The 16,928-nt window shown below is 37.6% G+C and overlaps 1 protein-coding gene across 1 annotated transcript in view; it reads right to left on the reverse strand.

The window, feature by feature from the left end:
- The window catches only part of VAMP7 (vesicle associated membrane protein 7), a 60,129-nt gene that overhangs the window by 29,682 nt on the left and 13,519 nt on the right, over positions 1 to 16,928 (reverse strand). The window contains exons 3-5 of the mRNA XM_078064921.1: positions 14,149 to 14,206; positions 12,000 to 12,137; positions 9,563 to 9,653 (exon numbers count right to left, since the gene is read on the reverse strand). Coding sequence (XP_077921047.1) covers positions 9,563 to 9,653; positions 12,000 to 12,137; positions 14,149 to 14,206 — 287 coding nt within the window. The remainder of the gene's footprint in view (positions 1 to 9,562; positions 9,654 to 11,999; positions 12,138 to 14,148; positions 14,207 to 16,928) is intronic.

A 16,928-nucleotide genomic window follows, 5' to 3' on the forward strand; every position in this document is an offset into this window, starting at 1 on the left:
CATTTACAATAGCATCAAAAAATTAAAAAATATAATACTTGGAAACAAGGCAAGAAGGATGTTGGGAGAGAGATACTATTAAAGGGAAATTATTCTGACACTTGCCAAAAATGATAAGGAAGATTTTATTCTTCCTACTCTAGACTACTGCAACAGGGGTCAAGACTATCACAATATAACAAGAAGTGGGGTGATGTCAGCATCATGGCACTGTAAGACATCCCTCCACTTTGCGCCCCCCTTTTAAAAAACTAATTAAGGCATCCATCCACAAAAAAAGTGCCTCTGTGGGACCTGTGGGATCCAGCACCATAGGCCAAAGGACCTGAGGGGGTCTCATGCACCTGCGCATCGGTAACAGGCAGACAAACCTAAGTATAGGCTGTGGAACCAACATGATCAGTGTTGCTTCCACAGCCCTCTTGGTCGCAGTTGGGGAAAACTTGAAGAGTACTGATTTAGGCAGGTACTCATGGATGAGAGAGAATTTGTAGAAGGCTAGCTTTGCCAAGAGGAGACTTCAGCATGGCACTGGAGCATAAAATATAGATATGAATTTAGATGCACTGGACAGGGTAAGAGGAACTTTTCCAGCACTGACCGTTGCCCAAGGTGACAGAGCATAGGGCTGAACTAAGTTTTTTTTCCCCAAAAAAATCACCACCTCCCAGCCCCCACAGTCTGGCAGGGTATGGCCTTCACTTGCTGCCTGCAGTGATGGCCTTGAGGCTGCCTGCCCACGATGGACTATTTGGCACAAAGAGCAGTCCTGAGGCCTGCTCAGTGCTCTCGATGGGCACCAGGAAGCACTCCAACGGGACCACCTCATACACAGGAGCATTGGGCATCACATAGGAGCACAGTTCGATTTGCTGGTGGCAGTCTCTCCCCCAGGGGAAAGGGAGAACAGTGAGTGAGTGCCTGGCTACTCCACCTATGTGACAAGCTACTGGAGAAACCCATTTCTCTCCAGCAGCACCCAGGGTACAGAGGCAGGACCTCTAAGACTGGGGGCAGGGAGGAGATCAGGAAAGAGGCCAATAAAAATGTCATAGGATATTAAAAGAACATACTCCCTGATAGCTGTGCTCAGGGCTTAAGCAGGAAGTCCACCCACAAGCCTCTGGGAGACCCTTACTCAATGATTCCCTCACCAGTCCCACAGTCACCTCCTCCTACTCTGCGGCCAGCTCCTTATGCATGCTCCCAAGTGCCGTGGCAAGAGTGAGCTCCAGTTAAAAGTAGTGCTCTCAGAATATTAGACCAGGGTCTGTGGGCAAGGGAGAAACCATAAACTTGAGCTGTAGTGTCATCTTCTGGAAAAAAAAAAAAAAAAAGAGGTTTCCAGCAGCCAGCATGGTAAGTTGTAAGATCAGAGAAGACATAAAAGTTAAGAACTCTGCCACAAGAATGAGTAAGAAGCATGGAGCAGGAGCATCCAGACAAGGATGGAGAGAACCCCAGATAGCAGAACCACAAATGCTATTTCCTACCTGAGGGTAACTAGGAAAGATTTTAGGAGGTGTCTACTACACATTGAAAGGGAAAGCAGCAACACAGAAGTTCAAGGAACATAAAGAATCAAGGAAATATGTCAACACTGTATGGTAACAATCATTCTCCAATAACTGAAATCAAAAGTGTGACATTTTGCAATCTAGCTAATAAAGAATTCAAAATAACTATTTTGAAAAACTCAACAAGCTGCAAAAAAAACTCCACAGAAAAACGATCAACAAAATCAGGAAAGCACTACATGAACAAAATCTGAAATTTAACAGAGATAGAGATCATAACAAAGAATCAAACAAATTCTGGAGCTGAAGAATGAATGAGATGAAAAATTCAACAGAAAACATCTACCTCAAAGTAATCCAAATGGAAGACATAATAAGTGAGCTAGAGGATAGGAACTCTGAAACAACCCAGAGGACAACAAAGAGAAAATAATGAAAAACCCAAAAAGCCTATATGATCAATGGGACTCCATCAAACGTACAAATATTAGAATTGGGGTTCCAGAGGAGGTAAGAGAGGGAACAAGACAGAAAGCTTATTTAAACAAATAATAGCGGAAAACTTCCTAAACCTGGAGAGAGACCTGGACATCTAAGTTCATAAAGGTAAGAGATCACCTTATTATCTCAATGCAAAAAGACCTTCTTAAGATACATTATAAGAAAATGGTCAAAAATCAAAGATAAAGGGAGACTCTTAAAAGCAGCCAGAGGAAAAACAAGACTGTAACCTACAAAGAAATTCCTATTAGGCTATGAGTGTATCTGCAGCAGAGACCCTAAAGGCCAGCAACGAATGTGGAATAACACATCCAAAGTGTTGAAAGAAAAAATTGCCAGCCAAGGATAGTCTATATGACAAAGTTATCCTTCAAATATGAAGGAGAAATAAATATATTCTCAGACAAATAAAAGTTAAGGGAGTTCATTACCACTAGACTTGCCATGCAAGAAATGCTAAAAGGAAAAGACACTAATTAGTGACATGAAAACACAGAAAAGTATATAATACACTGGTAGAGGTTAAATATACAGATTTACAAAACTAATTCTGTAATAGGATGGTGTGTTAAACACTTAAATATAGTATAAAGGTTAAAGAAAAAGAGTATTAGAAATAACTATAGCTACTATAAATTTTAACAAAAAGACAATAGAAAAAGGTAAATTGTGACACCAAGAGTATAACAGGGGAGTAAAATATGTGGGGTTTTTGTATGAAAAGTTGCTATCACCTTAAAATGGACTATTTTATCTATAAGATGGTTTATGTAAGCCCCATGGTAACTGAAAAGCAAAAACCTAGAGTAGGTTCACAAAAGATACAGAAACAGGAAATGGAACACACAATCCCAAAACATCACCAATTTTAAAAGGTAGGCAGACATTTGGGACAATATAGATAGACCTAGAGGGTATTATGCTAAGTGAAGTAAGTCAGATAGAGAAAGACAAATACCATATGATTTCACTTATACGTGGAATCTAAAAAACAAAAACAGAAACAGATGCATAAATAATGAGAACTGGTGGTTGCCAGAGGGAAGGGGGATGGGGGATAGGTGAAATAGGTGAAGTGAATTAAGAGGGGCAAACTTCCAGTTATAAAATAAATAAGTTAACAGGGATGAAAAGTACAACACAGTGAATATAGTTAATAATATCATAATATAACTTTCTTTTTTTTAATGTTTTAATTTATTTATTTGACAGAGAGAGAGAGACAGAGAGAGCAGGAACACAAGCAGGGGGAGGGGTAGAGGGAGAAGCAGGCTCCCCGCTGAGCAGGGAGCCCGATGTGGGGCTCAATCCCAGGACCCTGGGATTATGACCTGAGTGAGCCAAAGGCAGACACTTAACGACTGAGCCACCCAGGCACCCCCTCATAATAACTTTCTATGGTGAGAGATGGTAACTACACTTATTGTGGTGAGCATTTCCTAATGTATATAATTGTCAAATCACTATGTTGTACACCTGAAACTAATAATAATATGGTGTGTCAACTATATCTCAATTAAAAATTACATATATTTTCTGGGATACACAGACACATACATACATATACATATTCTAGGGGAAAAATAATAAATACATTAAAGGAAAAAAAATAAAAAGGTAGGCAGAAATGGAAGGGAAAAGGAACGATGAAATTACAAAACATCCAGAAAGCAATGAATAAGATGGAATTAGTATAGTAAGTCTTTACATTTCAAAAATTACTCTAATAAGTTCACCAATCAAAAGGCACAGAGTGGCTGGATGGATAAAAAAAACAAGATCCAACAATATGCTGCTTACATGAGACTCACTGCAGATTTAAGTACACACATAGGCTTAAAGTGAAGGGATGGAAAAAGATATTCCATGCAGGTGGAAACCAAAAGAAAGTGGAGATAAAATAAGACTGTACACCAAAAACTGTAAAAAAAGAAAAAAAAAAAAGGTAAATACAGTCATTACATAATAATAAAGTGGTCAATTCATTAAAAAGGTGTAACAATTTTAAATATATATGCACACAGGGGTGTGGGCGGCTCAGCTGGTTAAGTGTCCGACTCTTGATTTCAGTTCAGTTCATGATCTCAGGGTCATGGGATTGAGCCCCACATCGTGCTTAGCGAGGACTCTGCTTGGGATTCTTTCTCTCCCTCTCCCTCTGCCCCTCCCCCACTGGCATACTCTCTTTCTCTCTAAAATTAAAATAAATCTTTGAAAAAAATTATGCACACCATATCAGAGCACCTAAGTATCTTAATACGAGCAGATCTGAAGGAAGAAACAGATAATAATACAATAACAGTAGGTGACTTCAATACACCCTTTTCTAGCAATGGCTAGATCATCCAGACAGAAATCAATACGGAAACATGACTTAAACCATACAAGTGGTCATAACAGGCAATACACAGAACATTCCATCCAACAGCAGCAGAATATACATTCTTCTCAAGTGCACAAGGAACATTCTCCAGGATACATCATATGATAGGACACAAAACAAGTCTTAACAAATTTAGGAAAACTGAAATCATACCAAGTACCTTTTCTAACCACAGTAGTATGATATTAGAAATCAACAAGAGGAAAGCTGGAAAATCTATAAATATGTGGAAACTAAACAACACATTCCTGCACAACCAATGGGTTAAAGAAAAAAATCAAAAGGAAAATAAAAAAATAACTGAAAACAAATGAAAACAGAAACACAACACACCAAAACACACAGGATGCTACAAAAGCAGTTCTGCAAGAGGTTATAGTGATAAATGCATATGTTAAGAAAACAAAGACCTCAAATAAACAGCCTAACTTGAACCTTCAAGGAACTAGAAACAGAAGAACAAATTAAGCCCAAAGTTAGTGGAAGGAAGGAAACAAAGACCAAAGTGGAAATTAATGAAATAGAAACCAGAAAAATAGAAAAGATCAACAAAACTAATGGCTGTTTTTTTTTTTTTAAATAATAACATTGACAAACCTCTAGCTAGACTAAGGAAAAAAAGAAGATTCAAATATAATCAGAAATGAAAGAGGAGACATTAGAACTAATACTACAGAAATACATAGGATCATAAGAGACTCTTATGAATAATTATATGACAACAAACTGAATAAAGAAGAAATGGATATAGTCCTAGAAACATATAACCTACCAAGACAGAATCATGAAGAAATAGAAATTCTGAACATTCCAATAATGAGTAAGGAGATTGAATCTGTAACCAAAAACCTCCTAACAAAGAAAAACCCAAAACCAGATGGCTTCATTGGTGAATTATACCAAACATTTAAAGCAAAAGTAATGCCAAACCTTCCCAAACTCTTCCAAAAAAAACCAAAGAGGAGGAAATACTTCCAAACTCATTTTACAAGGCCAGCATTACCCTGAAACCAAATCCAGATTAAGGACACAACAAGAAAACTATAGACCAATATCCCTGATGAACACAGATGCAAAAATTCTCAAAAAAAATATTAGCAAACTGAATTCAACACCACATAAAAATGATCATATACCATGACCAAGTGGGATTTATCCCTGGCATATAAGAATGGTTCAACATGGGCGCCTGGGTGGCTCAGATGGTTAAGCGTCTGCCTTCGGCTCAGGTCACGATCCCAGGGTCCTGGGATCGAGTCCCGCATCGGGCTCCCTGCTCAGTGGGGAGCCTGCTTCTCCCTCTGCCGCTGCCTCTCTCTATCTCTATCTCTCTCTCTGACTCTCATGAATAAATAAATAAAACAAAAAAAGTTAAAAAAAAAAAAAAAAAGAATGGTTCAACATATACAACTCAGTACATGTGATACACCACATTAATATAATGAAAGATAAAAACTTATAATCAAATCAACAGATGCAGAAAAAACATTTTACAAAACATAACATCATTTCATCATAAAAACCTTCAACAAACTGAGTATATAAGGACATATTTCAGCATAATAAAGGCCATATATGACAAACCCAAAGGTAACATCATACTCAATGGTGAAATATTAAAAGCTTTTCCTCTAAGATCAGGAACAAGACAAAGATCCCCACTCTCACCACTGTTACTCATATAGTACTGGAAGGCCTATGTAGAGCAATCAGGCAAGACAATTAAATAATAGGCATCAAAACAGAAAAGGAAGAAGTAAAACTGGCATCATTTGCAGATGATATGATAATATATACAGAAAATCCTAGACTCAACCAAAAATTGAACTAATCAACAAATGCAATACAGTTGTAGGATATAAAATCAACATACAGAAATCAGTTAAATTTCTATATACTAACAATAAAATATCCAAAAAAGTAATAATGAAAACTATCCCAATCACGATACCATCAAAAATAATAAAATACTTACGAATAAATTTAACTAAGGAGGTGAAAGATCTCTGCAACGAAGACTACAAGACACTTATGAAAGAAATTAAAGACACAACAAATGTAAATATGTCCCATGTTCATGGATCAGAAGAACTAATATTGTTAAAATGGCCATACTACCCAAAGCCATCTACAGATTCAATGCAATGTCTTTCAAAATTCCAATGGCATTTTTCACAGAAATAGAAAAACAATCCTAAAATTTCTATGGAACCATAAAAGACCCCAAACAGATAAAGCAATTCTGAGAAAGAACAAAGCCAGAGGCGTCACAGTTCCTGATTTCAAACTATACTATAAAGCTATAGTAATTAAAACAGTATGGTACTGGCATAAACATAGACACATGAACCAATGGAACAGAATAGAGATCCCAGAAACAAACTCCCACATATACAGTTGACCAAGATTTTACAAGGGAGCCAAGAACTTCACTCACTAGGGAAAAAACAGTCTCTTCAACAGTGCTGGGAAAACTGGATAACCACGTGAAAGAATCTAAAATTGGATCCCTTACAACAGCTCCCAAAAAATAACTTGAAATGGATTAAAGACTTAAATTCAAAGACTAAAACCATTAAATTCCTAGAAGAAAACATAGGGAAGAAGGTTTTTTCTCACTGGTCTTTAAGCAAAACTCAACAAGTGGAACTACATCAAACTAAAAAGCTTCTGCCCAGCAAAATAAACAATCGACAAAATGAAAAGGTAACCTACAGAATGGGAGAAAATATTTACAAACCATATACTAGATAAGGGGTTAATATCTAAAATAAGGAATCCATACAACTCAGTTAACAAACAAACAAACAAAATATCAAAAACAGGCAGAGGAACTGAATAGACACTTTTCCAAAGAAGACATCTAGATGGCCAACAGACACATGAAAAGATGCTCAACATCACTAATCATCAGGGACAGGCAAATCAAAACCACAATGAGATATTGTAGATATCACACCTGTTCGAACAGCTATCATCAAGACAAGAAATCACAAGTGTTGGTGACGGTTTGGAGAGAAGGAAACCCTTATGCACTGTTGGTGGGAATATAAATTGGTTCAGCCACTATGGAAAATAGTATGAAGGTTCCTCAAAAAATTAAAAATATGGGGCGCCTGGGTGGCTCAGTTGGTTAAGCGGCTGCTTTCAGCTCGGGTCATGATCTCAGGGTCCTGGGATTGAGCCCTGCATCGGGTCCCCTGCTCAGCGGGAAGCCTCCTTCTCCCTCTGCTGCTCCCCCTGCTCGTGCGTGCACACTCTCTCTCTGTCAAATAAATAAATAAAATATTTTAAAAACACAGAGAGAAAACAGTGATGGTTACCAGAGGGGGGAGGTGGGGTGGGAGAATGAGTTACATAGGTAATGGGGATTAAGGAAGACAGCTGTTGTGGTGAGCACTGGGTGCAGTATGGAACTGCTAAATCACTATATTGTACATCTGAAACTATTATTACACTGCATGTTAACTAACTGGAATGAAAATAAACATTAAAAAAAAAGTTTCTCCCTTTTGATTTTTAATCTCATTCCTGGGACTTAATTTCAAGAAAATAAGAAAAATAGGCACAAAACCATTTAGAGCAGTACTGTTATTGTAACACAAACCTCTAAATCAGTGCTACCTAAGAGTGTTTATTATTGCTTCAACTAAGTCCCTAAGCACACAACTGACATATTCATAATAAGATGTTCTCAATGAAAGAAGCACAGCACTGACTTACATGCTGGTGCAAGCTCTTTATCTGGTTGTAAAACAGTACTCTGAGTAACATTGCTCTGAAGAACCAAAGTGTCCAAAATAAGGACACGATTCTAACCTATAACATAACCCAATGAAATACTGTATGAGCATAAAGTAGATTAATGATAGCTAACGATAATTCAGCTCTTACTATGTGCTAGGCACTGTACAAGATGCTTTACATACATTATCTCCTTTATCCTGGTAACCTTAGGTTCTACCATCTCCTTTTTGCAGATTAGGAAACAAAGCTCAGAGAAGTTTGAGGATGACCAAGGGCTAACAGCAGGTTGGAAGTGAAATCATGACTCAAACTCAGGCACATATGACTCTAAATCTTGGTCACTATATTGTATTGCCTCAACAAAACTGAATATATGTGATTATTATAATACGTATATATATGGATAAAAACCTTAAAAGAAAAAATGGAAATGAATCTTTAGGATGCTGGGATCAAGAGTATTTTTTTTTCTAAAATGTCTTTACAGCTTGTACCTGTGCTAACAATAAATGTACAAGTAATTCAAATAGTAAATCCAAGATTGTAAGTAAACTGACATTTATGAAATTTGACAATGTCTCAACTAAATATCTTATAAAACAATATCATTTTCATTCAATTTTATACAAGTTATTGTCTGAGATATTCCCCTTAGAAAGAGTGGTTCTCGAACCTGAATATGCATTCAAATCCTCTGGAGGGCTTGTGAAAACACAGATTGCTGGGTCCCACTCACAGAGTTTCTGATTCGATAGCTCTGGGGTGGGTCCTGAAAACTTGCATTTCTAACAGGTTCCCAAAGGATGCTGCTGCTGCTGGCCCAGGGACTACATTTTGAGAACCAGTGCTTTTAAAAAATTAGCATCATCCTAAATCTAAATACAATTGCATAATCAATTAAAAAATAAACTTGATGCATTTCTCTGGATTATTTTAATGTGCTTAAATAGCTTGACAAAACATAGGCTGACAGAATTTATATCATAGTTCATTCTTTGAAAAGTACAACAGTTTTTTTGGACCAATTCTTTCTTTCTCTCAATCAAGTGTTACAAACTTTCTGAGGAGGTCAAAAAGTTATACTTTAAGTATCTACTGATAACATCAGCTATCTGGGTATCTCCAGCCAAAACTGACTAAATTATTCTTAATTGCTGAACTGTTGCAAGAATCTCAAATTATTCTTGCTAAGCCAACTAACAAATTAGAATGAAGAACAGTCATAAGTACTAAGAAATAAACATTCATACAGGAGACAGTATCATAGGTAGGCAACATCCATATCTCAGCTGATAGTTTCCAAAAGTAAGATTCAGGAAGTACTATTTCAGCCTTTCTAGAATAATTTGACCCCAATCAAGTAATCAATTATCATTTTTGCCCATATGCATGTGGACTATGCCATGAAACATACCTATGTTTCTGACCATGATTCCTTTCAGTTCATCCACTTGGGCTTGAGTCTCCACCACTTTGTCTATGCCCTTATTCTCAGAGTGATGCTTCTATAAGAAAACAACATTTAACTTATCCAGACATTACTTACAATAGGAAAACAAAAAGAAAAGGAATGACACTGAGGAATGCTATTAAATTATGCCTGTATTGATATAAAAGATACATGCCATTTCATTTAAAAATTGTTATCAGGGGGCACCTGGGTGGCTCAGTCATTAAGCGTCTGCCTTCGGCTCAGGTTATGATCCCAGGGTCCTGGGATCGAGCCCCGCATCGGGCTCCCTGCTCAGCGGGAAGCCTGCTTCTCCCTCTCCCACTCCCCCTGCTTGTGTTCCCTCTCTCGCTATATCTCTGTCAAATAAATATATAAAATCTTTAAAAAAAATTGTTATTAGGCCTAGGGAAAAATATAGGCAGCATAAAATAAAGGTAAATGTATTATATCAATATATATACCTGAGACTCTTGGGCCAGAAGTACAGGGTTATATAATATGTGCTCAGACAAGAAAGGAGAAAAGAAGACCATAGTTGGGGAGAACAGAACAGGGAAAAGCACACTAAATTGTTCCCCAATTCTTGGGTATGATGAGGAGAGGCTGGCCCACCTTCTGAGCATCTATTCTTCTATCTGTTGGGATCAGAGTATGCAGCCTATTTTCATTGGCTTCTTATAGGATCTAGAAATCTAAGACATTGATAATTGTATGTATTTTGAAATTATTATCCATAGCTATCCATGAAGTCCTTAATATACAACATTCTAGTCACTTCACTGTGCTAAATGCTTCAAAGAGAGGACATTATTTAATCTACCCAAAAACTCCATGATGAAGATGCTCTTATTATCATCTCCATCTGTAAATGACAATCCTGGCACAGACTGGTTCAGAGGGTCACACATAGATACGGAGCCAATGACAAACTGGTTAAGTTGAAAGTTTTGCTGCCAGCTCACCCGTTACCTTTGACTATATATTGGTATATTTTTGGTTGGTGATGTTTTACACAGTATCACATGTATGAATGTTTTCTAGTGGGAAGTATGAAACAAACAAACTGACTGAATAAAGATTTATAACTATTTAAAGGAACTTCATCCCCCAAAGAATACATATTTAGAAGTGTAACACTCAAAAAGTACTAAAAAGAACACTTAAAGAAGTGAAAAGTAAAGTATTCAATCACAATAATTCTTTTGTTTCTCATTCACAATACAATCATAGATAGAACATATGTCTTTGCACTCAAATAGTTTCATCGCTAAAAGGGAAGCATTTTTAAAGGTCTCAACATCATTAGTCATCAGGGAAATGCAAATTAAAACCACAATGAGATATCACTACACACCCACTAGGATGACTAAAATTAAAAAGACAGACCATAACAAGCATTGGCAAGAATGTAGAAACACTAGAACTGCTGGTGGGAATATAAATGGTACAACCACTTAGGAAAAAAGTTTGATAATTTATTACAAATTGTGGTATATGCACACAACACTGCTCAGCAAAAAAAGGGAACTACTGATTTACACAACATGAATATCAAAAGCCTTACACAGAGCATCCAGGACACAAAGGAGTATGAAATGCATAATTCCATTTATAGGAAATTCTAGAAAAGACAAAACTAATTCATAGTGACAGAAAAGAGAGCAAAGGTTGCCTGGGGCAGAGTGCTGGGGAGGGGATTGACTGCAAAGGGCCATCAGGAACTTTTAGGGTCATGGAGATGTATTTTGAAAAGGGTGTTATTTCACAGGTGTATACATATGCAAAACTTCACTGAGCTGACAGTTTGGTATTCACATAGATGAGCAGACTTTCAAATGACTAAGTTAAGCTGTTCAAAAATTACAGTTGCCTTGGGGTGCCTGGGTGGCTCAGTCGTTAGGCATCTGACTTAATTTCCAGCTCAGGTCATGAACTCAGGGTTGTGAGACTGAGCCCTGCATTGGGCTCCATGCTGAGTGTGGAGCCTGCTTGAAAGTCTCTCTCTGCCCCTCCCTCACTCTCCCCTTCCTTCCCCCGCCACGCAGGCAGGCATGCACTCTCTCTCACTGAAAAAAAAATTACAATTGCCTCATGGGAGGGTAGAAGGTTAATGTACAAGTTAAGAGGCCATTTGGCATACTGAGTGGATTTATGCATTAGATGGGTAGCTCAAGTAGATGATCTTTAATGTTTTTCCCCATTCCTAGATACTTTGAACACTATATAGAGAGTATCACTGATTATTTAAAATTTTTCTGTCTGGGAAGTTTTATTACGTTGCCATTTAATAGCACAATCAGAAAAATATATTTGCAGGTCACAGTCCCCTATATTCAAAGTGTCTGAAGGTAATAAAGAAGATACGAATCAAAATACTATATCCTGAAAAAGATCTTACCAACTGTGCAGCCAAGACACTTGAGAACTCGCTATTCATGGCATATGGGAGTGCTGTCTGTGCTCTCGAACCATATGTAGTCTGGAACCTCTTCTTTATCTCATTCAGAAAATTAAATGCTCGAGAACGTTCAAAATCCTGAGAAGAGACCAACACAGAGTTCACATCAGAAAATAAACAAAGATGATATGGATGATTAACAACAACCGTAAGAACAGCTAACATTTACTAAGCAATGATTGCATGAGGAGGAACTAGCACTGACCTCATTTTACAATAAGAGAACAAAGGCTCTTAAAAGGTAACTTGCTGAAGGTCAAACGACTAATAAAAGAAAGAACTGAGAGTCCAATCCAAATATATTTATTTGACTACTGCCAACTAAAGATAACAGTATTTAGGTTAGTTTCTTGAGAGTAAGAATTGGGTATTACTTCCTCCATATCTTTCACAGGATCTATTAGAAGGCCCAGCACAAGAAGATGCTTAATAAATCCATAATAATAGTACAGTCTTTCACACACAAAGATAACACTACTTTGAATTGAGTTTTTTTTAATAGTGGTGGTATACTTGAAAAGATCAAGTCATGTACTCTAGTCTGGTCCCAGTCAAGAAAAAGAAAACTCAACTCTGATGAACCCAAATTTAGTCATATTTCTTATCTATTCCAAGCCTTTTCACATTAGTCATTTCAGACATAGCTGAATTTTTAAAATAATTTTAGAAAACACTCTGAAACTAGGGATAAAAATCACTGTGATGGTCACTATGGTTGACACTCATTTCCATGTCACCCAAGATGATTAGTCTAAGCTAAGGGTTCTTACACTGGCGTCAGTGGTCCAAATTCAAGGGGTCCATGTAGTTGGATAGAAAATAAACCACATTAAGTTTTAACTTAAGTTTCAAATCTGACTGTAGATAACAAACCAGAATAGTACCAAACAGTACCTGTGACTGTCACCAATAGAAATCTTTTTTTCACATACCATCAGTTATAGATATCTCAAAATATCATTTATACTCATCACTTCAAAATTATTAGTTATCAGACCTATGACTAGATCTTGTTACTTAATGAATTCATAAAAATCATATATATTACTGTATCAATTTTTAAAATACTCTGAATACTGTATTTCAGTATAATTGGTTTTGTTTATAATCATGTATTTCATACATTTAAAAACATCCTGGGAGGGGCCCATGAGTGTCAAAGGGATCTGTGACACAATAAAGGTTAAAAACCCTGACCTATGGCAATCATGCCAATTCCACGCCTCTTGTCATTGATCAATTTAGAAATAAGTATGTAACCTAGTCCTAGCCAATAAGACATGAAAAGAAGTTCACTTTGAAAGAGGGGGAGAGGAGCGTGTGCTTCTGAGAACTTTCCTCATTCTTACAATAAGAGATTTGGGAAGACACAGTTCCTCTGGACACAAATAAAAAAGCATGTGGCTCCATGCAACCATAGGGGAATGTACTAGGAAGAAGCTGACGCTAAAGATAACAGAGGAGAGAAATGACCTTGATGGCATTGTTAAGTTACTGAGCATTTTGGTCTAGAACCTGTAAATACTCAAAAAACAACCTACCAATGTGAACTACAGGTTTACAAAGCTGATCATGACGTATTGTGATTTTGTTTTCCAAAGGTCGTTATACATTAAAAAATTCACTATTCACATGACCACTGGGTGTTATATGCAACTAATGAATCATTGAACATTATATCTAAAACTAATGATGTACTATATGTTGGCTAATTGGATTCAAATAAAAAAATTCAGTATTGAATAAAATAACCTATTTAATATTTCAGATAAATAAATTTTGAGGATTTGATATCAAAGGGTCATGATGATGAAGACCAATTCTCACTACACAATGGGAGAAATGCAGAAGTTGCAAGAGGTTAGTTAAGCTAAAACTCTACCAAAACTGAGCTGATCTGCATATATCCAGACATCAACTCTTCTTGTCATTTGCTGCTCCATATGATAAATGCAAAGTATAGAAAAAATTTCCAGCTATGAACAGTTATAATCACATCACCTTTACCTACTACAGATACAGATAATTAAGAACTGACTTTATTAACAGTACACATAGTTAAATAGCAACATGTTTTCAAGTTACTTACATCATCAGTGATACAAAGATATACAATCCTATCTTGGCAGATGTAATGAAACAAGTAACTGTAGAATAAAAGATATAAAACTTATTGTGGTTATGAGCAATATCGCTTTCACTTCCATCTTCTATCTATGTATAAGCAAATTTAGTACCACCAATGTGACCATATCATTTACAGATACTATCTATTCTCCCTCTCCTCCTCCCCTATACACCTGTTTCTCTCAAGTCAAACTGATAAGAATAAATAAGACATTAAAATAAAGTCTCTACCCTAACTATGTAGCACAACGGTATGCACATTACCCATTAAAATGGTAGCTGCAAAAGCATAATTGGACTCTTAGGGCCTCAACAAGAGATGACATCTTAGGAGGGACACATAATTAAGATTAACCTCCAATGAGCCATACGTCTTCCTTGCCTTCTTTTAAAATCTCAGAGCAATCACTTTTTGTACCAAATGCTCAACATTAACAACTGTTTGACATCTACTTTGAGCCAGTTACTGGGTTGGGTGCTGAGGATACAAATAAGCAAAACCATCAGTCCCTGCCTTCACAAAGATCACAGTGCAGGGAATTACTGAGCAGCATGGTAAAACAGGATGAGGAGTAAAAGGCAGTATGGTGCTCTGGCAACATAAAGGAGACACCTAACAGAGTTTAGCAAAGGGTAATGGGAAAGACATCCTGGAGCAAGTGATGTCTGAGTCAAGACCTGAAGAATAAGTAAGAGATGGCAAGGTAAAGAGGAGACAAAGAGGGTTCCAGAGTGAAAAACCAACAAGCATAAAGGCCTGGAGATTTTTTTTAAAAAAAGCACATAATGGCTTTAGTACAGTCAAATGAGTTCACATGACTAGAAAGTGAAATAGAAGGAAAAAACAAATTACCTGCACAGATGAGGCTGGAGAAGTAAGCAAATACCTGGTTATGTAAGATGTTAAAACCTCACTATGCACTATCCTAAGAAAAATGAACAAGCATCAAAAGGTTTTAGCCTGAAGAGTGTGTAGTAAGATTTGTCATGCAAAAGGATGTTTTGGCTAGAGCATGGGAAACTCACTGAAAGAAGGACCAGACAAGGGCGCCTGGGTGGCTCAGTCATTAAGCGTCTGCCTGCCTTCGGCTAAGGTCATGATCCCAGGGTCCTGGGATCAAGCCCTACATCAGGCTCCCTGCTCCACGGGAAGCCTGCTTCTCCCTCTCCCACTCCCCCTGCATGTGTTCCCTCTCTCACTGTGTCTCTCTCTGTCAAATAAATAAATAAAATCTTTAAAAAAAAAAAAGAACCAGGGGTGCCTGGGTGGCTCAGTTGGTTAAGCAACTGCCTTCGGCTCAGGTCATGATCCTGGAGTCCCAGGATCGAGTCCCGCATCGGGCTCCCTGCTCAGCAGGGAGTCTGCTTCTCCCTCTGACCCTCCCCCCTCTCATGTGCTCTCTCTCTCTCTCTCTCAAATAAATAAATAAAATCTTTAAAAAAAAAAAAAAAAAAGAACCAGATAGGAGAGTACTGTAGTACAGCAGGTAAGCAAATGAAGAGGGAAATAAACTCAAGTACTACGGGCAATGAAAAAGAAAAGGCAGGAGAAATAGAACAGAACTTGATAACTGGCTACTGGAAATGAAGCAGAGGGTAACTCAATTTTGCCTCCCAGATTTCTACCTTGGGCAAGTGGATAGATAAGAGTACCTGCTGAATTATACTTTTAATGTTCACATAAAGGCTTGATATGAATTACAAGGAGGTATGGTAACTCAGGCAAAATGTCTTCCTCCACTACTCTAAAACTGTTCACATCAATTCCACCAATAACTTCCACGTTGCCATATCCAGTGGCCCTCTCTGAAACATGATACTGTTGACCACTTCCTTCTTCTGAAAAGTGTTTTCTCTCCACTAGATTTCCCAACACCAGGCTTGCCTGGTTAATGTGGCAGTCTCTTTCCCTCTCTATTGATGTTTTCCAACATCCTCAGCTCTCTGCTCTTCTCACACACAGTCCCTGGATGGTGGCATCCACTGTCATGTCTTGCTGTTGTTTTCAGCTACCACAATTATGATGATAATTCCCAAACCTAGATCTGATTTACTTCCTGAGCTCCAGGCCTACATACACTACTGTCTACTAGACACATCCAACTGGACATAGCATAGACAACTTAAACACAGTGTCCAAAATGGAAGTCATCATTTTCTCCAGAAAATTTGTACCCTAGGGAGTAACTTGGTGTGAAGACCACAAAAAGTTACAATGTATGGTCCCTGCCACCAAGCAGCCTACAGTCAGATGACAGAGACAAAAAGTAAAGACTGCAATTATACTACAGTGTGCTAAGTGCTACAATATGAATAAACAAAGGATACTATGGAGACAAGCAAAAAGGGGGCACCTGGCCTGGTCTTGGAGTTCAGGGTTTCCAGAAAAGAAAATATCTAAGCTCAGAAAGGCAAAGTCAGATTTTTAAAAAGAAAAACATATTCAAGTAAAAGGTAATAGCTACTGCAAAGAATAGAAAGAGAAAGAACCCAGCACTGAAATGCAAATAGCTAAGTATGGCAGGAGAACAAAACCGAAGGCTAAAGTAGTGAGATATGAGGCCAGAGAAGGAAGCAGAGGCAGATACTGAAGAGTCTTCCGAGTCACCAAGAAACTTCACCCTGAGTGCACAGAGTAACTGCTGAATAAAAGGGACGTGATCAGAATTGCCCTTTTAGAAGGATTAAATAATGATGAAGAAAGTATCTCATTTGGGACCTGTAAAATGAGCAGAAGTTTAC

The sequence above is a fragment of the Halichoerus grypus genome, chromosome X (assembly GCF_964656455.1).
Source record: "Halichoerus grypus chromosome X, mHalGry1.hap1.1, whole genome shotgun sequence".
NCBI lineage: Eukaryota > Metazoa > Chordata > Mammalia > Carnivora > Phocidae > Halichoerus > Halichoerus grypus.